The sequence below is a fragment of the Salvelinus sp. IW2-2015 genome, unplaced genomic scaffold (genome assembly GCF_002910315.2).
Source record: "Salvelinus sp. IW2-2015 unplaced genomic scaffold, ASM291031v2 Un_scaffold924, whole genome shotgun sequence".
NCBI classification, from domain to species: domain Eukaryota; kingdom Metazoa; phylum Chordata; class Actinopteri; order Salmoniformes; family Salmonidae; genus Salvelinus; species Salvelinus sp. IW2-2015.
Window position 1 is genome coordinate 223,500 of NW_019942649.1, and position 25,957 is coordinate 249,456.

General features: G+C 40.1%; 2 protein-coding genes across 3 annotated transcripts; both read right to left on the bottom strand.

Annotated features, from left to right (window-relative positions):
- Nucleotides 1-2,893: 2,893 nt before the first annotated feature.
- On the bottom strand, nucleotides 2,894-10,871 carry LOC112069173 (histone-lysine N-methyltransferase 2B). Of its 2 annotated transcripts, XM_024136473.2 has the most exons (5): nucleotides 10,769-10,871; nucleotides 10,508-10,645; nucleotides 4,584-5,134; nucleotides 4,060-4,213; nucleotides 2,894-3,234 (listed from the first exon to the last, which is right to left on the bottom strand). In XM_024136473.2, exons 2-5 carry the CDS (start codon nucleotides 10,545-10,547, stop codon nucleotides 3,098-3,100), a joined length of 882 nt encoding a protein of 293 aa, XP_023992241.1. In that variant the 5' UTR covers nucleotides 10,548-10,645; nucleotides 10,769-10,871; the 3' UTR covers nucleotides 2,894-3,097. The 2 variants fall into 2 exon arrangements, with proteins under 2 accessions (XP_023992241.1, XP_023992240.1); XM_024136472.1 differs by lacking the exons at nucleotides 10,508-10,645; nucleotides 10,769-10,871 and adding an exon at nucleotides 9,843-10,224.
- A 1,527-nt stretch (nucleotides 10,872-12,398) lies between these two features.
- LOC112069174 (lysine-specific demethylase 2B-like) lies at nucleotides 12,399-22,796 on the bottom strand. Its single transcript, XM_024136474.2, has 4 exons — nucleotides 22,450-22,796; nucleotides 16,690-17,300; nucleotides 15,708-15,864; nucleotides 12,399-15,222 (listed from the first exon to the last, which is right to left on the bottom strand). The coding sequence occupies exons 1-4, from the start codon at nucleotides 22,643-22,645 to the stop codon at nucleotides 15,086-15,088; spliced, it is 1,101 nt and encodes a 366-aa protein (XP_023992242.1). The 5' UTR covers nucleotides 22,646-22,796; the 3' UTR covers nucleotides 12,399-15,085.
- Between the last annotated feature and the right edge of the window lie 3,161 nt (nucleotides 22,797-25,957).

A 25,957-nucleotide genomic window follows, 5' to 3' on the forward strand; every position in this document is an offset into this window, starting at 1 on the left:
CCCGATAGAACATCTCTGGAGAGACCTGAAAATAGCTTTGCAGCAACGCTCCCCATCCAACCTGACAGAGCTTGAGAGGATCTGCAGAGAAGAATGGGAGAAACTCTCTAAATACAGGTGAGCCAACCTTGTAGCGTCATACCCAAGAAGACTCAAGGCTGTAATCGCTGCCAAAGGTGCTAAAACAAAGTACTGAGTAAAGGGTCTGAATACTTATGTAAATAGATTATTTCCATTTTTTTTATTTGTAATACATTTTCTAAAATTTCTGCAATCCTGTTTTTGCTTTGTCATTATGGGGTATTGTGTGTAGATTGAGGAAAATACATATAAGGCTGTAACGTAACAACATTTGGAGAAAGTGAATGAATGCACTAATTTCAGCTAATAGTTTTGAAGCTGGTACCCATTTTTTTGTGTACTACATCATCCAATTGTGTACTATTTCGTGTGATAAGTTACAAATCCAATTGTGTACTATTTCATCCATTTCGTGTGATAAGTTACAAATCCAATTGTGCAATATGTTATGCTTAAGATCCTGGAGGGCATCTTCAAGTTAAAGTACATTGTGTGCACTACTTCATCACGCAGTGATTTTGATCTGCAACAAGTCTGTTTGGTGGGACCACACCACTGGTGAGTAAATGCACATGTTTTCTTTATGCAAACTAGAATATTTGCATGGAAATATGTCGCCATGGAAACCTAGCTAATGTAATTTACATGTGGTGCAATGTGTTGCTGCTTGTGGGATTTGCCCCAATCCTCCCCTCTCACTGTGCTTCACACGGCCACAGTGATTCCGCATGTGGTCGCCGCACCTTGTCCCTCTCTTTCTGGAACAAGGGACATATAGAGAGATATATATATATATAGATCGCAGACGATTTAGTCAACTGAGCAATACCTAAATAGGCAAATCTATAACGCACATTGTAAAATTAAATCACAACAAAGTTTATGGTAAATGTTTCACGTAAAGGGGCAATCTCCAGTTCAAACAATAACGCAGCACCCTGTCTGTTTTGGTGAGAAGCTGAGATCTGGTGCTGGAGAAACCACTCGTATTCAGACCGTGTTATGGATGCAGTGACTGACCATCCACATTAGTTTCAGTTCAGAGCTCATGACTGAAGCATTTCTAAGCTATATTCTACAAGAGTCTATAGGTACACAACTCATTTTAAAATTCCAAATAAATATATAGCAATGGAAGATTGCCGCATTAACAGCGATTTTGTACCACAATGCCAACCTTCATGTTATGGAGAAGGCTGAACTTTCTCCTTGTCCCATCACTTCTCTCAGCTCTTGATATGTTTGACCTTGATGGCTGTTTTACACTGAACAGGGTCAAAGGAACCCTTCATCACTGTGCCATGGCTGCAAATAGATACCACAGGAGATGGTATTTATATATTACTGCTATTTGATTGAACTAACAAACAAGCCTAATATGTGTGTATCCTGTGTCTAACCTACCATGTTGTCATCCTCATAGCCAGCAGTCTTGTGTTGGTAGAGCTCCATGTACGGAAGACCGTTGTGGTTGATCAGCGATGACGCACAGTGCTCACTAAATGCAGGTGCATTTTTTTAACAAGTTCCAGGATTCACAAGATACATGTACACCATTGAGAAATATATTGAAATTACACACACACGCCTCAAAGTATTCTCTTTCAAGGCCTTTGACTCTGACCTGGCATAACCCTTTCTCCTCACTGTCAAATGAGAGCTTCGTATAACCCTACAGGAAACTGATCAACCAATCAACTATTACATGGCTTCAATAAGGCAATAAATCACAGGTAAGACATTCAGACAATACCATCTGAATTCCCATAAATGTGCACATTTCAATAATCAGTGTGAACCCTTGTCCAAAGGACATGAAATGAAACCATACAAACTATCCTCCCCGGGATGATTCACCAGTGTCGCAAATCTCCAAACAATCTGTTTGACAGCTGACTTCCAAAGCAGGAAGCGCCAGAATCCTCGCCCAACACGAGAGACAGGACTCTTAAGTTAATTACACAAACTTTTACAATTTCAGTGGTTAAAGCAAAAAGAGAAAATTCCTTGACTGAAATTTAAGAACCACTGTCTGTGGCTAAGTTAACCTCCCCTTTCATCTAAGTCATGACCATCATATGTTTAAGGGAAAAGGGATCATTTGGTACATGTATTAAACTGTGAGTTTGACCAATTCCAGTGTCCTTGCTTGTAGAAGGACTGAGAAGCTGAGTTCTGGTGAATTTTTTAAAAGGACATTCTACTCTAAAATCAATGACAAAATGTCACCATCTGAAATATAATTTCCACCTCCAGAAATGGGCCCCAAAACATATTGGTAAAAACGATGTTTAAATTATTTTCAGATATTGGACTATGCATGGTCCGTCTATATTATCAGATGAGCCATTAGCAATAAGCATCAGCACCTGTAGCCAACTGATGAAGCATTTACCCCCATTGAACCAAACATCCTGATTGTTATTATAAATATATAAATTATTCACCAAAAAATGTTTTTCTATTTAAAAAAGTATTTAACTTCCCTTTTTTCCCCCTTTAAGAGCTCTGTTGCACCTAAACCATGCTTGAAACTCTGCATTTGTTAAACGATGCCACACGCAATTGAAGGAGTAGAGAAATAAACGTGGTAGCAATGTAAAACTAGGTTCTCCCTCTTTTAAGGGACAAAACTGCTTTTAAAAGTGTTTTTGCGAGATTGCATTAAGAATTGTTGTGCATTAACTGCTTGTCAGAGTACATGTTTCCCTCCTATGGCTCTCACAACTTGAATGCACCTCGAGAGGAATATTTATCTCACATAGAACACACAACAAGCAGACTAGATAAATAGGTCAACTATTCTACGATATGTTTGTCTGTTTTTCTTTTAATAAAATATTACATGGCAAAAACAGTAGCACTGGAAAGTTCCATCCTGAGTGATCAAGTTTAGGCTTTGAAATACTTTCCCAGCAGCTACAAACAGCTGTCTGAGTTAAGCGCTGTGCATTATAGAGACTATTTCATTCTGTTCATCTAAACATCAGAGTCATCAACAACCATGCCTGTTAGTTCAGTGCATTTTTATAGTGACGGAGTGTGATGAAGCTGCACACCCATCACACTCCATCTCATTCTCACTGTCGTCAGATGGATGTCCTCCTCTCCTCAGGATCCGCCTGCCCTCCTCATCCTTCACACGCAGCATTTCTACACGCACAGAGACAAAGAGAGAACATGATGCATCAAATATACTGAAGCCACGTCAGACTCACCAGGGTCCAGCCACTGTCAACCCAAAATCTTAGCCGTTACGTTAAGTGATCAAATCAAACTTTATTTCTCACATGCGCCGAATACAACAAGTGTAGACCTTACTGTGAAATGCTTACTTAAAAGCCCTTAACCAACAGTGCAGTTCAAGAAGATATTGACCAAATAAACTTGAGAAAAAAATAATAAAAAGTAACACCACATATCAATAACGAGGCTATATACAGGGGGTACCGGTACCGAGTCAGTGTGGAGGCTATATACAGGGAGTACCGGTACCGAGTCAGTGTGGAGGCTATATACAGGGAGTACCGGTACCGAGTCAGTGTGCAGGGGTACAGGTTAGTTGAGGTCATTTGCACATGTAGGTAGGGGTGAAGTGACTATGTATAGATAACAAACAGATCCAAACCTCTTGATGAGGTCACTAGGTGTTGGGTTATGGTCAGATGCTTCAATATTGTAAATGAATAAAGGCACCCCCTCCTTTTGGTGAGGTGTGGTGGTTGCTTGGGCGCTGCCCATGCTAAAACTAACTATGGTCCAAATGCACCCTTCTCTATGGACTCAGGTAGCCAAGCGGTTCAGAGCATTGGGCCAGTAACTGAAAGGTCGCTAGTTTGAATCCCAGAGCTGGCTAGGTGAACAATCTGTTGATGTGCCCTTGAGCAATGCATTTAACCCTAACTGCCCTGTAAGTCGCTCTGGATAAGAGCGTCTGCAAAATGTAAATGGAGTCAACTGAGCGTGGAATGGACTCACCCGGAGCATGGACGTCACACTGCCTGAGTCTGCACTTCTGTCTGATCTTATTGGATCCTCCAAACTTCTTCATGTCTTTACAGAAATCACACTGAGCACATTCCTCAGTCCTCCTGCATGGCTCACACTTCCCACACATACGGATCGAACGCTTCTGCACACACATGGGAATCACATGGGAATCACACGGAAATCACACTACAGGGTGTTCTCTGTATATAAAATGATTGTGCAGGTCATACAAAAATAAAGATAGGATGGAAAAACACTGTGTAAACTTAGCCATGGCAAAATGCATAGAATTATAGGAAATTTTGTTTAAAAATGGCAACATTTTCTCTCGGCTCCATCTCAGAACGTATAGGATTGCAGGAAACTTCCTTTAAAACAACAAAATTATTTCCGCCGCCAAGATCAGGCCTCAAAAGTGTTCTTGCCCAGAGGCTGGAAAGAGGGGTTGGCATCTGCATTTACCCCAAACAACAAAATTCATCAAATATACAAAAAGCGTGCTTCCTACACACCTTGGATTTACCCCTCCTGCCTCCAGCACTGGTATGGAACCTTTCTCCTTTCTTTGTCTGTTTTCTCTTTGATTCGAGTGTCTTAGACCCTGATTGTAGTCCTCCACTCTCCACCTCATCATCACTTTTCTTGTTTTCACTCTGAGCTGCAGAACAGTTTGGAGTTACTGCAGAGAGGGGCTGAGAGTCACTGGCTGGTTCTGATACTCTGTAGTCCTCTACATCAGGTTCTGTTTTTATCTCTTCAGTTGTGTAGGTGAGTAGAGAGTCCCTCTCTCTGTCCTCCACAGTTTGGGTTTGGTAAATATGTGAGGGCTGAGATGGGTTCTCCTGATCACAGTCACTTTCCACACAGGGAGAAGTGAATATGGAGTCTTTGGTATCCAAGAGCCCTAGAAGCTGCTCTTCCTCCTGACTGGTAAGCAGTTCCTCTTTAATCAGTCTGGGCTCTGGGCCCTCATGAATCAGCCTGACTCGCCACTCTTGCTCACAGTCCTGCTGCTCGGTGGGAACATCCTCTTCAGATTTGAGGAAAGTGAGCTGCTGGGGATCTGATACAGAAACAATAGGAAATATAAAGTTGTTGATAATTCAATAGAGGATTTCAATCTAAAACTGAATTCAAAGTTATTTTCTCTGGTCCCTGAAACATGTAATTCAAATATGTAGAAAAAGCTAACGTTAGTTTGCTATTTTATCATTTCTGTTTTATTGGATTTAGAACCCGCTAGCTAAATGATTCAACAATACAATTGCAGCCATGAACAATTCTCTTTACAACATTAACTTGCTATCTTTTTTATGTATTTAAATTCAGCTAATACAGTAGCCAAGTAAAACTCAACTCCACGATGTACGTCACATCAACGTAGTTGAGGGGAGACGAAAGTGGGCGGAGTGTACCTCTGACTACATCGAGTTGCTGTCAGTTGATACGAAGAAAATTGTCGGTTGTAGGGCTGGGTGGGGTTCTGTATTTTACTACAGTGCATTCGGAAAGAATTCAGACCCCTTAACTTTTTCCACATTTTGTTACGTTACAGCCTTATTCTAAAATGGATCCTCCACCAAATGTCACAGTGGGTGATGATCTGGGGGTGCTTCAGCGAGGCTGGAATCGGGCTGATTTGTCTTTGTGAAGGACGCATGAATCAAGCCACGTACAATGTTGTCCTGGAAGAAAAATTGCTTCCTTCTGATATGACAATGTTTCTACATTTCTGAGGATTGTTTTTTCCAGCAGGAACATTTTTGTTTCATTCTAGGGCCTAATTTGTTTTGGCCCATATCGTCCAGCCCAACGTGGCAGTGTGTAAATGATCTCAGATGAGTGCAGGAAATGTATAAAAATGCTTGAAATAATTGTTGGTTGAAGTTTGATTGAACAGTATAAAACAAATCAGAATGGAGAAAGAAAGCCCCATTGAAATCACGTAGAATGTATGTGTTGCCAACTTAGGGTCATGTGCTACTCATAAAGCAAATGTGGAACTTTAACTATAAAAAATAAATACCGCCAATGTTAGAAAATGTATATGATATTTTGGCTATGTCGCCCAGCCCTACGGTGCGTGTATTTGATTCACGTTTTATTTAAAAGTATGGATTTCAGCAAACAAAGAACGGCATGCAACAACAGAGGACAAACATAGGTAGATGATATGGGTTTAAGTAGGCAGACCTAACCATTTCGGTGATTTCTGGTATATCAAAAATAAAATCAGCCGGAGCACGTTTTTGGACTCATTCAGCAGTTTACCTCATTAAAGTACAATACCATTGGAAATGTATTTTGAACGTTCAATTTATAATCCTAACATTTTAATTGAAAATTATGCCGTCGTTACTTCCTGTTGACAAGACATTTTGATAAATAGCCCAACGTCAAAACACAGTTTTAACGTGTCCAAATCAATAACCAATATGAAGGACAGTTCGTGATATATAGAAAAACTAAAACACAAAATGTACAATCTACATACATGTGCAACAATAGTAATCATATTTATTGTATTTCTTTTTTTTAAAGCACCTTAAACTGCACACCACCAAACACCCTGTTGTTGCAATAAATCACTGATATCTATAAAGGGGAAATCAGGTTGTACACGCTGCTACAACTAACAACAACAAAAAAAACATGGAAACTTGAGATATTTTTTAAATCACTGGCTAGAGAACAACCTACAGAACACAGTGAGCTACATTTTGGATAATGCATTTTGATTTGTGGGTTGCCATAACACTCATTTGTCAATAATTTATTTTGATTTCACGTTGAAATCAGTTACACGATTGGGGGGAGATGAGGTTGCACGTCCTGTTAAAACTAACACAGCTCAAAAACCACACTGGGATTAATGTGTATGTACATCACTGTTCAGAAGATAATTTGAAGAAAACACCTTGCTGCATTTTGATTCAAGTGGGTCGCCAATGCGGTAAATGTAATCAGGTGCGCCTTATGGGGGAAATTTAGAACGATTCTCAGGGCCTGTGACTGACAGGGGCCCCAAATAATTATTAGAACATGAGGTACATTTTTTAAAATATTAAATGATTAACCTATCATCATTAATATAATATTTTATTTACAATGTACTAATAAAAACGAACGGTTTCTTTTCTTGTCTTTGGCAAAAAGTAAACAGAGAGCCTCTGTATTACCCCCCTCCCTCTCTATTTACATGAAATGGTTCGGTCCTGCCCCAAACCAGACGCGACCTGCACTTGCTAGCAGTGAATTGCGAGTGAGGAGTGCCGGTGGAGCATTATATCTCAGCTTCCTAAAGAAAAATCTAGCTTCCAAAAACGAAAATAAAGAGGAGAGAAAAGAAAGGGTAAAAGTATGTCACCCAACATTTCACAAAGGAAGGTGGGTGTAGTCCGTGAGTGGTAGAAATTAACCTGTTAACTTAGTCCATAGTGAAATAGGCTACTTTTACTCCCTTAACATTAGTTACTTAATATCTTCACAGAAAATTCTGAGTGTTTACATTTCGCTCCTCCTTTAGCCGACATTTAATCAATGCAGGCAAACTTTTAGCAAGCTATTCATACTAAATCAGTTGCCCCTGCCTGGTGCAGGCCCAACAGATGCAGCTTCAGGCTCAGCAGCCCTATCTCCCCATACCTATGAACCAGCCCTACTCCCAACTGAAGGAGGAGGTGAGCAGCATTGTGTTGAATGACATGTCAGTTGGCATAATTGCAGATACTGCAATGCATTGAGGACAGGAATGTGATTCTCCAGTCAGGAAATATCTCACTTGACACAGAGGCAGCCAATATCAGAGCCTTAAAGGAAGAGATGCAGGCTCTTAGAGATGGGAGTCTCCTGTCTGAGGCAACACTGATTGCAACGTAAATGGATGCTGCACCTCAATTCAGAAAGGAATACAGCCGCCAGAGGAAAAGGAAGAGATTCCATGATGAGACCTCTCAAGAGGAGACAGCTCAGGACAGTGTAGCAATGGTGTTTCAGAACACAGTGTTTTTTACTGCTATGGACAACATCATAAGTGACTTGGACACTAGGTTCCACACCACTGCAAAAATTGTAGAATCATTTTCTGCTGTTCTGAAAGTTGGGCAGATTAGTGAGGATAAAGTCCCTTCTGTGTGCCAATCACTGATCATGAAGTATTCCAGAGATCTTACACCTGAGTTTCATAATGAAGTAAGACACCTGAACACTGTATATGCTGCCACTTTCCCTCCTAGCTTGTCCCCTCTTGGTCGCCTGAATGCAATTTGTAAGATGCACCTGCAAAGCATTTTTGGAAACGTATATTTTGCACACTGCCTGTAACTGTTGCTGGGTGGCGAGAGAGCTTTCAGTAAACTAAAACCGATCAACTATTTGAGGTCCACTATGTCCCAGGACAGGCTTTGCAGTCTAACCATGCTGTCCATTGAAAGTCAGTTAGCTAGAAAGCTGGACTTCAACAACTTGATCAGTGACTTTGCTAGCAAGAAGGCTCGGCGCTGGGCTCTTGGTGAGTAATTACGCACATGATGCCCACAGGCTGAGAACACCATGGCATTGCGGTTGGTGATTCGTTAAGCCTCTCGACGAACAGTTCTTGTGCTGACCTTAGTCCCAGAGGCAGTTTGGAACTCGGTAGTGAGTGTTGCAACAGAGGAAAAACGATTTTTACTCGCTACACGCTTCAGCGGTCCCGTTCTTTGATCATGTATGGCCTGCCGTTGTTGATCCTAGACGCTTCCACTTCACAATAACAGCACTTACAGATAACCGGAGCAGATCTAGCAGGGCCGAAATTTGAGGAACTGACTTGTTGGAAAGATTGCATCCTATGACAGTGCCACGTTAAAAGTTACTGAGCTCTTCAGTAAGGCCATTCTACTGCCAATGTTTGTCTATGTGGCTGTGTGCTCGATTTTATACACCTGTCAGCAACGGGATTACTGAAATAGTTTATCCACTAATTTGAAGGTGTCCACATAATAGTGTATATGTAGTGTATATTTCACGGCGATTTAGATGGTACAATGCACCTTCAACTCCGGGGTCTACGTCCTGCACAAACCAGAGCATGTGACAAAATCAACTGTACAAAACCAAAGATATTGATAAGTTAAGCAATCAATCTTCCGTCATTATGATGACTAAACTTGTATACTAACACCACCAATATGAAGTAAAAGGGATGTGTAATTCCACTCAATAATTTTATGGGGTGAAAATGCAAGCTTGTGTAAGGTAGTAACAAACTGTCAACATTAGGGAAATTTGCGCGATATACAATAATTTGATATGGAAAAATAATGATACATGTCAATTTAGGATGATAGTATGTTGCCCACACAAACTATTGCAACAATGACATCCATTTTTCAGTAATTTAACCTTTAATGCTCTCAATCACAATTTAACCAGCGCTCTAAACTAGCCTCCATTCAGTCTGTGCAGCCTGAACGTTTATGCTTCCCCAGTTAAATAATGTAAATGTTTTAAGTATCGACTGCAGAGCGACTCGAGAGTCGGAGGTTCATATCAAAAACTTCAGCCTGCACTCAACTCCGTGAAGGAGTTGAGATATTTGGCTAGCCAATACAGTAACTGGCTGTATCACAACCGGCAGTGACTGGGAGTCTCATAGGGCGGCGCAAAATTGGCCCAGCGTCGTCCGGTGATGACCGACATTGTAAATAAGAATATGTTCTTACCTGACTTGTCTAGTTAAATAAAGGTTAAATAAAAAAACAAAAATAAAAAAACTGGTCAACACAAACCTGCTCTGTATAACTTTATCTCTGGGTTAAAAAAAACAAAATCCAACAGCCGTCGCAGACGGTTATTCTCCTCCTTAGAACGGGAGATTTCTTCATACAACTCTACTACTGTTCTGTCGACCGCCACGGATATCTCTGCAACTGCCGCTGTTAGTCGTTCAGTAACATACACGTTCAGCAACTGTAGTTTAGACATTTTGACCGGAATGAAAGTCGACAAGTTGGTATTATTCTGTTCCGCCTTTAACGTTACATTTGACATGTACGAAAAACACAATTGAGATAAATAGCGTGCAAATATTAGCTTCGTCCTCTCTGGCAAAACGCGTTTAAACGGTAACTCTCAACCCCAACTTCAGCCTTTACCCAATATACATATATATCAAAGCTTTCCGGTGAGAAATTGTGGGTGGGGTAATTCCTCATTCTACATGTCAGAGAGGTTTGTTCTACATACGGTATTTCTATCTGAACGTGGTCTAGATACCAACACTTTCTCCCTTTAAGCATATTCACCAGAGGTCCAGTAACGTTCACTGATAATAAAGTGTTGTACATCGTGAACAAATGCAGCTCTGGACAGTTAGCTCACAGTGGTAAGGCGCCAATTTCCTGACGTCTATCGCCACTTGCGGTGTAAAGAAATCGATGAATGATGGACTCACATTTATTGCGGTATTGTGTTCGGAAGAAAAGTGCACTCATCACCTTGAAAACAAAGATTCGATTCAACCCGTATTGCAGTATTTATGCAGTAGCTCCTTTTCCAATGGTCAAATTAACTCACAGATTGGTCCCGGGTACTGTATAAAGAAACGTTGAATTAGAACATTATGCGGAAATGTGCTACCTTTTTGAATTTTGTGTAAAGCCAGTAGTCTAGTCAAGGAAGCATCATGCAAAATATATTGGTACACTCCACTTACCAAGATTGTTGCCAAATATGGTGCTTGTTTCTATACGAAACCAGAAGGTGGTACCACCCAGCACACCTAGAAGGGAGTGCATTTCATACCGAACTTCTCCCTTGAGATGACGTGACTCTACATCACGATTGTTGAAAAGCTAGGGCAAAAAGAGCTAGATTTACGACTAAAATAGCCTACCAAAATATCACTTTTGCAAGGAAATGGCAAAATGACCATAATTGACGTGTTTTACTATAACTAAGCCTAGATGAGAACAAACAAGAAACCCACACACTGCTGCTAGTATCACTGCTCTTTATTTTTGATTTACGTATCGGCCTTCGTCCGGAGCTTTTGTAAGTGTTTATAATTTTCACTTTTATGTACACATTGCTCCACCCACATACGTTCCATGCATCGAATGCGGTTGGAGTCGGTGGAAAATAAGCAAGTGTTACCAAATATAACAATTTGAATTTCATAAGTATTCTAATAAAGTGTGTACATAAAACGTGTTAATAAACACGCCTGTAAAACCACAATGAGGACATCGACCTATCAAGTAAGTTTTCATAAATCATTGGTTACAATGCAAGAAACAAGTCATCTGAAGCAGTGGCATTAATTCATGTTCACATTTACAACAGAACATGCATGAGCATTTTTGTACCTACTTGTTTGTAGGTGACCAAATACTTATTTTCCACCATAATTTGCAAATAAATTCATTAAAAAATCCTACAATGTGATTTTCTGGATTTTTTTCTCTCAAATTTTGTCTGTCATAGTTGAAGTGTACCTATGATGAAAATTACAGGCCTTTCTCATCTTTTTAAGTGGGAGAACTTGCACAATTGGTGGCTGACTAAATACTTTTTTGCCCCACTGTACAGTGTACTGCATAGTTCTGTTGCATGGGTAAATAGTCAAACTCTGAATAACCAAATTATTATTATTTATTAGCAAAAGACAGTAAGACAACTGCTGTGCACAGCACATAGCGTTATGGTTTGACAGAACTAGGATAATGTCCCATATGCATAAAAAGCTTATTTCTCTCAAATGTTGTGCACAAATTTGTTTACATCCATGTTAGTAAGCATTTCTCCTTTGCCAAGATAATCCATCCACCTGAGGTGTGGCATATCAAGAAGCTGATTAAACAGCATGATCATTACACAGCTCCACCTTGTGCTGGGGACAATAAAGGCCACTCAAACATTTGCAATTTTGTCACGACACAATGCCACAGATGTCTCAAGTTTTGCATGCTGACTGCAGGAAAGTCCACCAGAGTTGTCGCCAGAGAATTTAATGTTAATTTCTCTACCATAAGCTGCCTCCAACGTAGTTTTAAAGAATTTAGCAGTACGTTCAACCGGCCTCACACCCGCAGACGTGTCCGGCGTCGTGTGGGTGAGCGGTTTGCTTTTGTCAACTTTGTGAACAGAGCAAATATTCAGCAACTTCTCACAGCCATTGAAGATGAGTGAGACAACATTCCACAGGCCACAATCAACAGCCTGATCAACTCTATGTGAAGGAGATGTTTCACGCTGCATGAGGCAAATGGTGGTCTCAACTACTGACTGGTTTTCTGATCCACGCCCCTGCTTTTTTTTTTTTTTTAAAGGTATCTGTAACCAACAGATGCATATCTGTTGTATTCCCAGTCACGTGAAATTCATAGATTAGGGCTTAATGAATTTATTTCAATTGACTGATTACCTTATATGAACTGTAACTCTGTCAAATCTTTGAAAATTGTTGCATGTTGCATTTATAGTTTTGTTCAGTATACATGAGACTATAAACCACTAGAGGGTGTAACTAGGATAATATACATGTGGCCAAATCTCAAGCAAACAGGAAATACATTTAAACCGTGATAGGATCTTTAAGAACCAAGAAACAATTTTAATTGCACCACTCATATACATAACATGCAATGAAATATTAGAAATATAGCCATTTCTCACTTATCTTTAATAAAATAGTAATTCTCTTTAGTTTAAATTGTTCCCTGATGTAGTTATAATTTTGTGACATTTTAACATTATCCACCGACTATGCAAAGCCGCAAAGAAAGATTGATTTCGTATCCTTCATATAGCGTTTTACCGCAGACTTTAATTTTAAAGGCAAAATCGGAAAACCGGCAGTCTTAATGTTTCTTCCGTGATGCTAATTTGAAAAAGCCACGCTGAAGAGAGGTTTCTTTTCGCCACCGTGTCCGTTGGCGCCACCGTGTGACCAAACTGAAGTATTCCCTACTGAGAATCATTGTAAAAGTCTAAACTCAAAGCTGTTTCTTTTTCTAAATACTATACGTTGTGTCCAACCTCGAACACCAAATATTTAATCTTCAAATAGTGATGAACAGCGAGATTAAAACTTTTGTTTGATTTTTAAATTATTTCACCTTTAATTAACCAGGTAGGCCAGTTGAGAACAAGTTCTCATTTACAACTGCGACCTGGCCAAGATAAAGCAAAGCAGTGCGTCAGAAACAGAGTTAAACAAATAAACGTACACAATAGAATAAAGATTTTTCTATATGTACAGTGTGTGCAAATGTAGAAGAGTAGGGAGGTAGGTAATAAATAGGCCATGGAGGCGAAGTATTTACAATTTAGCATTAATACTGGAGTGATAGATGTGCGTGAGTGATGATGCGCAAAAGATCAAGAGGGTAAGTAATAATATGGGGGTGACGTAGTTGGGTGTGCTATTTACAGATTGGCTGTGTACAGGTAGTGATCGCTAAACTGCTCTGACATGTGAAACGGCAACAGCCGTAATTTATGTACCAAAGTAAAAAATAAAAAAAAGTGATCACAACACATTCAGGTAGGAGTCAAACTTGAATAGGTTATCACTTAATTAAAAAAAAACATAACCTGGAAAATAAAGGTTAATGTTTTGAAGCGGCAATAAGAAATCTGTAGCCTAACCAACATCTTCCCAAAATGAAACAAGCGTAAACAAAGACAATTTGGTTGAGACATGACTGGCTGAAATGTCCTTTGTCTCAATCTGCAATGAATGAGAAAAAAAACCTCTGGTTGCTATTTTTCATTCAACCTATATTTATACAGGTTATTCTCACTGAGATAAATCTATTTTGCAAATAAACAGAAATGCACTCGCATATCCAGAGTAGGGTTATAGAAGATGTGATGAAAATGTGACAGCAGGTCAATTGTAGAAAACATAATGTGCTCGTAAATAAGAAATGTATTGTATAGAAATTACAGTGCATTTGGAAAGTACTCAGACCCCTTCCCCTTTTCCACATTGTTACATTACAGCATTATTCTAAAATGGATTCAACCAACAGAAAATCCTCAATCTACACACCCCATAATGACAAAGCAAAAACAGGTTTAGACATTTTTTCAAATGTTTTAAAAAGAATTACTCAGACCCTTTACGCTGAGACTCAAAATAGAGCTCCTGCATCCTGTTTCCATTGATCATCCTTGAGATGTTTCTACAACTTGATTGGAATCCACCTGTGGTAAATTCAATTGATTGGACATGATTTGGATAGGCACAAACCTGTCTATATAAGGTCCCACAGTTGACAGTGCACGTCAGTGCTTGTCAAAACCAGGCCATGAGGTCAAAGGAATTGTCCGCAGAAATCCGAGACAGGATTGTGTCGAGGCACAGATGTGGGGAAGGGTACCAAAACATTTCTGCAGCATTGAAGGTCCCCAAGAACACATTGGCCTCCATCATTCTTAAATGGAACTAGCCGGCGAAACTGAGCAATTGGGGGAGAAGGGCCTTGGTCAGGGAGGTGACCAAGAACCCAATGGTCACTCTGACAGAGCTCCAGAGTTCCTCTGTGGAGATGGGAGAACCTTCCAGAAGGACAACCATCTCTGCAGCAGTCCACCAATCAGGCCTTTATGGTAGAGTGGCCAGACGTGTACTCTGACAATCCAAAACTGCTTTCAAAAGATAACATTAAGAATTGTTGTGCATTAACTGCTTGTCAGAGTGCATGTTTCCCTCCTATGGCTCACAACTTGAATGCACCTTGAGGAATATTTATCTCACATAGAACACACAACAAGCAGACTAGATAAATAGGTCAACTATTCTACGATATGTTTGTCTGATTTTGTTTTAATAAAAATATTACATGGCAAAAACAGTAGCACTGGAAAGTTCCATCCTGAGTGATCAAGTTTAGGCTTTGAAATACTTTCCCAGCAGCTACAAACAGCTGTCTGAGTTAAGCGCTGTGCATTATAGAGACTATTTCATTCTGTTCATCTAAACATCAGAGTCATCAACAACCATGCCTGTTAGTTCAGTGCATTTTTATAGTGATGGGCGTGCAGCTTCATCACACTCCATCTCATTCTCACTGTCGTCAGACGGATGTCCTCCTCTCCTCAGGCTCTCCCTTCTCCTCAAGCCACACAGGTCAAACTCCTCATCCTTCACACGCAGCATTTCTACACACACAGAGAGAGATAACATGATGCATCAAATATACTGAAGCCACATCCAAGACTCGAACCTGGATCCAGCGACTGTCAACCCAACATCTTAGCCATTACGTAAAGAGCTCCAAACCTCTTGACGAGGTCACTAGGTGTTAGGTTAAGGTCACTACAATACTGTCAGATGCTTCAATATTGTAAATGAATAAAGGCACCCCCTCCTTTTGGTGAGGTTTGGTGGTTGCTTGGGCGCTGCCCATGCTAAAACTAACTATGGTCCAAATGCACCCTTCTCTATGGACTCAGGTAGCCAAGCAGTTCAGAGCATTGGGCCAGTAACTGAAAGGTCGCTAGTTTGTTCACCTAGCCGGCTCTGGGATTCAATCTGTCGATGTGCCCTTGAGCAATGCATTTAACCCTAATTGCCCTGTAAGTCACTCTGGATAAGAGCGTCTGCAAAATGTAAATGGAGTCAACTGAGCATGGAATGGACTCACCCGGGGCGTGGACGTCACACTGCCTGAGTCTGCACTTCTGTCTGGTCTTACTGGGTCCTCCAAACTTCTTCATGTCTTTACAGAAATCACACTGAGCACATTCCTCAGTCCTCCTGCATGGCTCACACTTCCCACACATACGGACCGTACGCTTCACCTGCACACACATGGGAATCACACTGCAGAGTTTTTTCTGTATATAAAAGGCTTGGGCAGGTCCTGTATATATATATATATATATATATAAAAAGGGATGGAGAAACACCGTAAACTTAACCATGGCAAAATGCATAGAATTACAGAAAATTTGCTTTAAAACTGCAACATGTTCTCTCAGCTCCATGTCAAAACGTATAGGATTGCAGGAAACTTCCTTTAAAACAACAAAATTCTTTCCGCCGCCAAGATCAGGTCTCAAAAGTGTTCTTGCCCAGAGGCTGGAAAGAATTCAGCCGTGCCGACCCGTCCATTGACCCCCCACCACCTAAAGCCCTTTTTAATCCAGGATCTCCCCCCCGAGTCACTTCTGGTGACTCTTTAAAATAGGACATTCTACTTCTAAATTAATTCTAATTAAATTGTTAACACCATATTCAAATGTTTTCCCTTTAAAAGACTTATAACATGAAGACCAACAGATGCAGCATAGCTGCTTTTAATAAATAGGCTGAAGCAAGGGGTTGGCATCTGCATTTACCCCAAACAACGAAATTCATCAAATATACATTGCAACTTAAAAGCGCGTCTCGTCAGAACTAATATATGCCGCACCCCCCCAAAAAATAGATATAAATAAAAAAATGTAAAAATCGTAATAAAACGTCATAAGAGTGGAAGCTACTCTGCTAAATGAATATAGGGGAAACCCTGTACATTCTGAGGAATTTAAGTATTTTCCACACAGGCATTCCTTATCCTTTTTCTATGTTTTTCATACATATGATATAAAGAAAATGTTTGAGACAAAAGTCTTCCTACACACCTTGCAATTAAGAGCAGCATACGTTTGCCTAGAGGATGTCAAATTGGGCAGCATAGTGGCCGTACTGCCTCCAGCACTGGTATGGAACCTTTCTCCTTTCTTTGTCTGTTTTCTCTTTGATTCGAGTGTCTTTGACCCTGATTGTAGTCCTCCACTCTCCACCTCATCATCACTTTTCTTGTTTTCACTCTGAGCTGCAGAACAGTCTGGAGTTACTGCAGAGAGGGGCTGAGTGTCACTGGCTGGTTCTGATACTCTGTAATCCTCTCCATCAGGTTCTGTTTTGATCTCTATAGATGTGTTGGTGAGTAGAGAGTCCCTCTCTCTGTCCTCCACAGTTTGAGTTTGGGTATGGTGTAGATGTGAGGGCTGAGGTGAGTCCTCCTGATCACAGTCACTTTCCACAAAGGGAGAAGTGAATATGGAGTCTTTGGTATCAAAGGGCCCTTGAAGCTGCTCTTCCTCTTGACTGGTCTGTAGTTCCTCCTGTTCCTCTTTAATCTGTGTGGGCACTGGGTCCTCCTGAATCAGACTGGGGCTCCACTCCTGCTCACAGTGCTGCTGTTCAGGGGGAACCTCTTCAGATATGAGGTGAGTGAGCTGGTGGGAATCTGATGGAGGAAAAATAGGAAATATAGTTGCAAATTATTCAATAATTATACATTTTTCAATCTAAAACAGAATCCAAAGTTCAATTATCTGGGCCCTAAAACATGCAATTATGAAATGTTGAATAATCTACCTAGTTATTTTATCATTTCTGTTTGATTTAGAACAGCTCTTTGATTCAACAATACAGTTGCAGTTACAGTGCATTCTGGGGATCCGTATTTTACTACAGTGCATTCGGAAAGTATTCAGACCCCTTGACTTTTTCCACATTGTTACATTACAGCCTTATTCTAAAATGGATTAAATAGTTTTTCCCATTAATCCACACACACACACACACACACACACACAACCCCATGACAGAGCAAAAACACAAAAACACACATTTACATAAGTATTCAGACCCTTTACTCGGCACTTTGTTGAAGCACCTTTGGCAGCGACTACAGCCTTGAGTCTTCTTGGGATTCTTTATTTAACTAGGCAAGTCAGTTAAGAACAAATTCTTATTTACAATGAACAATGGGTCAACTGCCCTGTTCAGGGGCAGAACGACAGATTTTTACCTTGTCAGCTCGGGGATTCGATCTAGCAACCTTTCGGTTACTAGTCCAACGCTCTACCTACCGCCCCATAATGAATGGGCTGGACATGCCGAGAGAGGAGTTTCGAATTGGTCTGCAGTGTAGCATCGGTCTATAAAATGAGCTGCTTGATATGTGTAGATAATCCTTTCTACTGCTGTTTTTTTCTAAAGCTATAACGTCAGCCATGGAGAACTGCTCTCAACCAGAGTGACTTGACACAATGGGCCAAGCACGCTGCACAAACTGAACGGAAACGACACAGGACATCTTGTTTAATTAAAGAGGTTGCAGTCTGCCGTGAAGCATTCCTCCATGTAAACAGGTAAGAGTCTAGCTACTGTTTCAGATATACGTTTCTTAATTGTCAGAAAGCGGTTTTCATTGCTAGTTATAGCCTTAATGTTAGCTAGCTAACATCAAACCTATTTTGTTAACTTTAGCTAGCTATGACAACCGGTTTGTATTGCTAGTACTCTATGGATTGGGATTATGGTTCATTGTTTAGCTAGCTAACGTAAACTCACATAAACTCGTACATCGCCTTGGTCCGTACAATTGCCCTTATTTTAGCGCCCCAAAAACGTAATACTTCCAGATCAACTGTAATGTCAATACCATTGTAAAGCACAATTTCTCCCCTTTCCAACAGAATCAATTACATGACCTAAACGCTGCCCGTTTCTGCATAATTCAAGCAGGCAATGAGCCCCGTCGGGTCTTTAAAAAAAATGGCGGTTGGAGAAGCGAAACTAATGCGTGATAGTGAGAAGGAGAGATGTGTGGGAAAATAGCTTTTTTTCACTCTGTCCAACTTATCACCTTATCGCTTCTAAAATGTAAATAAAACACTATAAAGAGTTTATATAATGTGTCATTACATACCTATTTGAAGGTTTTTGTCGAATTTGAATCAGGTTTTTAGGGCGGTGCTAAAGTTATCTTAGAAGTAAACAGCGGCTTTGAGAATGATGATCGCATGCAATGATGACGCAAAAAATGACTAGGTATCCCCCCCTTACCCCTGTCACTGTCCATTTCTTGTTTTTAAACGATGAGAGAAGTGCTACACCTGGTGGAGAGAGATTGTAAGACAGAAATAGTTGCTTTATGCGTGCTGTAGTTACGACATGACACGTCACGATGTAACGGAGGGTCCGTTTTTTCAACTTTTCTCCAATACTATAGAGCCATTACCATGTCGATCAACGCTTGAATAGAAACCTAGTTCACACCGCAGATTTTGAGGTCAACACAGTTGCTACAGTCCCATTAGTTCTCTTTGTAGCCTCGTTTGAATGTTGCGGTTGCGCACATTTGTACGGAATGGGGTGAGTTTACGTTAGCTACACGTCTAAACAAGAATCCACTTCGCCAGATGATTACATGACCCATCAAGTTAGCCATGTGTGTCTGACGGTGATTACGGCTATCTGGAATTTGTCTTTCAGCATTAGTAGAATAACAGACTCTCCTCCACCAGTCATACAAGGAGAATGGTCTGATGCCTCCCATCAAAAAGAGAGCTGGCCCAAGCAAGCACAGGTTACACCTGAAGCATGAAAACTTGCAGCGAGTTTTGAACTTCAACAACCAAGCAGAGGATAATGCCATAGTATTACCAGGACGCCACCCAGAGGATAATGCCATAGTATTACCAGGACGCCACCCAGAGGATAATGCCATTGTATTACCAGGACGCCACCCAGAGGATAATGCCATAGTATTACCAGGACGCCACCCAGAGGATAATGCCATAGTATTACCAGGACGCCACCCAGGACACAAACACTGGTGGAAACTGCTGCCATCACATGACAAAAGCAGCGGTGTGGCGTCCCTACAAGGAATCGATGACAACACTTATGTGAAGCATAATAACATTTTGATTATTTAAATTTACCTCCAACATGTTTGCCACTACTTTAAAGATCTTAAATTATTTATGTATTTTCCAGAGGTATGTGTCATCAGACTGTCTTCAGGAATCTGTGGAGAAAACTTCTGCCCCACATCAAGCACTAAGTCCAGGACAGACCTGCGCTGGCAGTACCAGAGAAACAACTATCAGGTCTTCAGATCTAAGCTGTTAAGTCAGCCAAGCTGAAGAAGCAAGAGCATCATCTCCTGCTTGTTCAGAGTGAGTCTGTCTACCAGAAGATGGTTGCTGACTGCAAGACCACCTGTCACAAGACATGTAGTTGTCTCTGGGGGCCCCTACTGAACCAGGAAGCAAAGACATCAGGATACATTACAGCTTTACTCAACAAGCAAGCAACATGTCCTCCTTTATACTGATTAAGGACATAGATGGGATATATACAAACTACATATGGGAAGTATTGGGATTTTTCCAGAACATGTGAGCTCATTTCAGAGGAGTTCGCAGGATGACATGACTGTTTATTTCTGTACCAGTGCTATGGCCTAATATTTACTGTTGCTATGGTTGGTTATGCCTATTGGGAATCTTCCAGAACAGGTGTGCTCATTTCAGAGGAGCCAGCAAGAATAGTGCACTGTGTCTGGGTCATTAGACACCATTAGATGTGCACCTGTCTGGGGAGTGGACATGACTGTTTATTTGTTAACCATTGCTATGGCTGTAAAGTTTCCATGCCCTAATATGAAACCAAATTTAAATGAGTGCAAGGCAATAAGACAACGGTGGCTAAATGCCAGAGGAGATGAGTCATTAAGAGGAGTTCCTGTGTGTGACATAAGGAGGAGAAATGTATAAAGAGTGTGTGGCAAGACTGGAAAGTTAGTTGTTTTCATGAACCAGCTCGGCTTTTATTATGTCGCAATAAAAGTCTATTTGAACTCACAGCCTCCGGTATTTGTGAAATATTATTGACTGAATATTTCCATGACAGACACAGGCAAATGCCTTTCACTGAGCTGTCCTGGGATATAAACATTGAGTTGTTATTTTACCTGAAATGCACAAGGTCCTCTACTCCGTCAATTAATCCACACATAAAACAGTCAACTGAATCGTTTCTAGTCATCTCTCTTCCTTCCAGGCCTTTTCTTCTCTTGACTTTATATTGCGATTGGCAAATTTCATAAATTAGGTGCATTACCGCCACTGACCTTGTTCATCTTTCAGTCACCCACGTGGGTATAACCAATGAGGAGATGGCACGTAGGTACCTGCTTCTATAAACCAATGAGGAGATGGGAGAGGCAGGACTTGCAGCGCAATCTGTGTCAGAAATAGAACTGATTTCTATTTTAGCCCTTGGCAACGCAGACGCTTGTTGGCGCACGCAATTGAATGACAGATTTCTACATTTATTTTGACACAGGGTGGTCAATCTGATGATTGACCACCATTAAATGATTAATGGGTGTAGACAAAGAGCAGCTCTCCAGTAGGTGTACCAAAACATTCAAGGGCGGGTGGGTATAATGTGTTACATTCCAACAGGAATCTGTCCCAAAAACGTTGTAAATAACAAGGTTGGCAACAAACAACGCATACAAAGTTGTATAGCAGCAGAATAAGATACCGGGTAGGGAGTGGGCTATTTAATTACATTTTACTCACTATGTTTATTCTGAAAAATGTATGTCCTCACTCTGGGGGCAAACTACCTGCCCTCCAGGACACCTTCACCACCCGATGTCACAGAAAGGCCATAAAGATCATCAAGGACAACAATCACCCGAGCCACTGCCTGTTCACCCCGCTATCATCCAGAAGGCGAAGTCAGTACAGGTGCATCAAAGCGGGGAACGAGAGACTGAAAAACAGCTTCTATCTCAAGGCCATCACTGTTAAACAGCCATCCCTAACATTGAGTGGCTGCTGCCAACATACTGACTCAACTCCAGCCACTTTAATAATGGAAAAATTGATGTAAAAATGTATCACTAGCCACTTTAAACAATGCCACTTCATATAATATTACATACCCTACATTACTCATCTCATATGTATATACTGTACTGGATACCATCTACTGCATCTTGCCTATGCCGTTCTGTACCATCACTCATTCATATATCTTTATGTACATATTCTTCATTCCTTTACACTTGTGTGTATAAGGTAGTTGTGAAATTGTTAGGTTAGATTACTCGTTGGTTATTACTGCATTGTCGGAACTAGAAGCACAAGCATTTCGCTACACTCGCATTAACATCTGCTAACCATGTGTATGTGACAAATAACATTTGATTTGGTAGCCTAATGACAAACATTAAGAATAAGCTACGTGGGTGAGTTGATGCCTATTCGGCAGCTAGTTAGCTAGGTCAATTGATCATGCTACTTTGGATGCGTTGTTTGTTGACAACCTTGTTCTTTACGAAGTTTTTGTAACAGATTCCTGTTGGATCGTTCCACAAATTATACCCACCCTTCCAAGGGCAGCCGCCCATAGAGTCTTCGTAGCCTGAATGTTTGACGTCCCTAGTTTAAGAACTTACATTTTGACATATCGACTGCACAGAGACTCCAGAGTTTGAGGTTCATTCATTTTTCTTAGCCTGAGCTCAACTCCGTGGAGGAGTTCAGATACTTGGCTAGCTAATACGGTAACTAAGCAATACAAACCTGCTCTGTGTAACCTTATCTCTGGCTTGAAAACCAAATCCAACAGTCTTCGTAGACGGCCATTCTCCTCCTTCAAACGGTAGACTTCTTCATGCAACTCTGCTATGGTTGTCTCTTTGGCTACGGCTATCTCCAGAGCAGCAGCCGCTGTTGGTCGTTCAGTAGCATACAAGTTCAACAACTGTAGCTTAGACATTTTGAGCGGAATGAAAGTCGACGTGTTCGTATTATTCTACTCTACCTGTAACATTATATCGACAAAAAAACTACAATTGAGATAGCCTATATAACTAGCGTGAAAAACAAAAGACACCGCTTCCCATTCATTTTCAATGGAAGGAGGGCGGGACCTTTGGACGGTGAAAAATATATACTTTCCCCAACTTTATGCAAATCACCAGTCAATCATATCGAGTGGTTCCCGTGATGAATTTGACGCTCTGAGACCCAACATGGCTGACAAAAATACTAGGATGATAAGCCTGCTAAGGCTGATGATAAGGCTGACGATACTGACGATAAATTCCCACATTAATAAATATGAACTCATGGCTGTCAAAGATTATGTGACACCTTCATATTATGGTATTCCAGTGAAAGAAGAACTTACATATTTAGGCATAACCATTACTAAGGATCAGAAGTCTAGAGGCTTACTACATTTTAACCCTCATATAAAAAAACAAACAGAAGAAGCTAAATCAATGGCTACAGAGGGACTTATCTTTAAAAGGAAGAGTCCTAATAACCAAGGCTGAAGGTTTCTCTAGACTAACATATGGCGCTCTATCTTTATATCTTGACAGTAAAATAAGCAAGACCAGATACTTTTCAACTTTCTGTGGAGAAACAGTACCCATTACATTAAGAAAACTGTTGTAATGAACACTTATGAGAATGGTGGGCTGAATTTTCTGGACTTTACTACCTTAAATAATACTTTTAAGATCAATTGGATGAAACAATTCCTAAGACGACCCACTTCTATCTGGAATTTTATTCCTCATCATGTCTTCTCTACTTTTGGTGTCCTTAACTTCATGTTGTTTTGCAATTGTAATATTGACAAAGTTCCAGTGAAACTTTCTGCTTTTCATCGGCAGGTTCTTGTCATGGTCCTTAATTTATAAACATAATTTTTCTCCACACAGATATTATATATGGAATAATCGGGATATATTGTATAAAAATACTTCTTTGYTTTTAGAATATTGGTTCCGAAATAATATCCTATTGGTGAGCCAACTGGTAAATGCAGAGGGTMTTTTACTCAGTTATAAGGAATTCTTATCACTTTACAAGGTCCCTGTAACACCTAAAGATTTTGCAATTGTTTTAGATGCCATTCYCTCAGGTGTTRCTWTRTTATTCAGGAAYGTGTCAAGACCTGACCCTCAGARCCTACTTTCTATTGACCCTGTTGACTCATCAGTAGGAAAGATTTGTTTCTCTTTTGGTCCATTCAACAACAGAGCGATACGAACCTTGTTTCAGCAGGATGTTGTATMTATACCTTATGTCATGCCTTATTGGAATGGATTTATTGATAATATCTGTTGGRRAAAAGTTTGGATGTTGCCACACACATACCTACTTGTTAACAAAATTAAGGAAGTTKCCTTTAAAATTATTCATAAATATTATCCTGCCAACCACTATATGAAGAAGTTTAAGGAAAACATCAACTCAAATTGCTCCTTTTGTAATGACCACCCAAAAACAGTGTTGCGTCTTTTTTGGCATTGTATTCATGTAAGAAAACTATGGTAAGACATCAGTAGATGTATAATTGAACACATTTATGAAGGTCTTACACTATTGTGGAGATATACTGCTTGGATTCTTTACCTACGATAGGAATAAACTGAAACATTTTTGTGTAATTAATTTCATTATTCTTTTGGCCAAATTTCATATTTACAAATGTAAATTTACAAACAAAAAAAACAAATTTTCTTACCCTACAAAAAGAAATTGAACTGTATTTTAAGACAATTAAATACTCTACTAACAAAAAAGCTGTTAGAATTATAAGTGTATGTATATCCCTTAAGGTCCTTATGTAATGAGATATTGTAACCCCTATAAAATAAATAAATAATAATAATAATACTAGGATGGGAGCAAATGGCAGTGATTATATCGTCATAACGAATCATGCAAAAAAATGACAGTTGAGAGGAATATGTTAGTTAATGTAGCGACAAACGATTATGCATATTTTTGTTGTTGTCATAAAGTTAATTTACGAAAATCRCGATTTAGGAAGCTATCTGACTAGCTAACATTAGCACTGGCTAGCTTTATGGGTATTGTGACATGCGTATGAAATTGTAATTCTGTAATTACAGGCTGTCGTCTTGGGAAACAGTGGATGTAAAGAATCTAGCTAGCTAAAGCGTTTACTGCAAATTGAATGTACAATTTTGTAAGCTTGCTTTGCTGATATTTGTCATGCAATGCAGATAGATGAAGTAATGTAACGTTAGCTAGCTAACTATTTTCTTGCTTATTGTGCAGTGAAGGATAAAAATACCTGTATGCCTATGTAACAGATGTTTTATGTACTCTCCATGCGTTGTGTTTTCTCATAATAAATCACTTCGGCCAGTGGTCCCAGTTGAGCATAATTTATTTCCCTTGCATCACATTTTCCTACTGGGCGAACAAAATACAAAAATACAATACAAAATATAACATGTGTAAATACCTGTTGTTAAATGGGAAACAGCATTTGGTTTATGTGACCATGACATCGGTGTATGCTAGCTAACACACTTATTTACAGCAATCATATGCCAAAGCACATCCCAGAAGCACATCCCAGAAAGCCCCTCAATCCCTAACAGGTACCATATACCCACACATGTATAAAATCAGTAACGTACAGCAAACTTGTACACATTGTAAAATAGAAAATAGAAAACAGTATTCAGAACGTGACCTACCCCATGCTTCACATTTTCCTACTGGGAAGACCTGACGTTCGCGATCTCCCCCATCTGCAAGCGGGGCCAATCACAACACCCCTTATTGTCATCAGAGTTGAACTAACCAATAAGAATGCTTGAACATCAAATACACATTTCTTTAGAGGCAAGTGGAAACATAACCAACCCTGTTACACCTATGGATGTGTAGCTAGCCATGTTACCGATCTGTTTATGGACCCTAAAACATTTGGTATTGTAACGATCTTGGGTTTATAAGCGCGGATATCGACTCTGCCGCTCGAGTATACTTTTGCGGCACAGTCGATAGCGCGCCGGACCTCGGGCTAGAAGGACGAGGGTTCGAGACCTGCTCCATGCCTGTTTCATTACAGTCAACATATTAGTTCAGAACCTAGCTATGAACCTCAGCTATCATAGCCAGTTATATCAACTTCAAAACAGTCAATTACATTAATGAAGCCTATGGATTGAGTAGAATATAATATAACTTTGTGCCAAAGATGCCATATTTATATACATGTAGTTATTACCATGCTTGAGATCCCCACATTGTA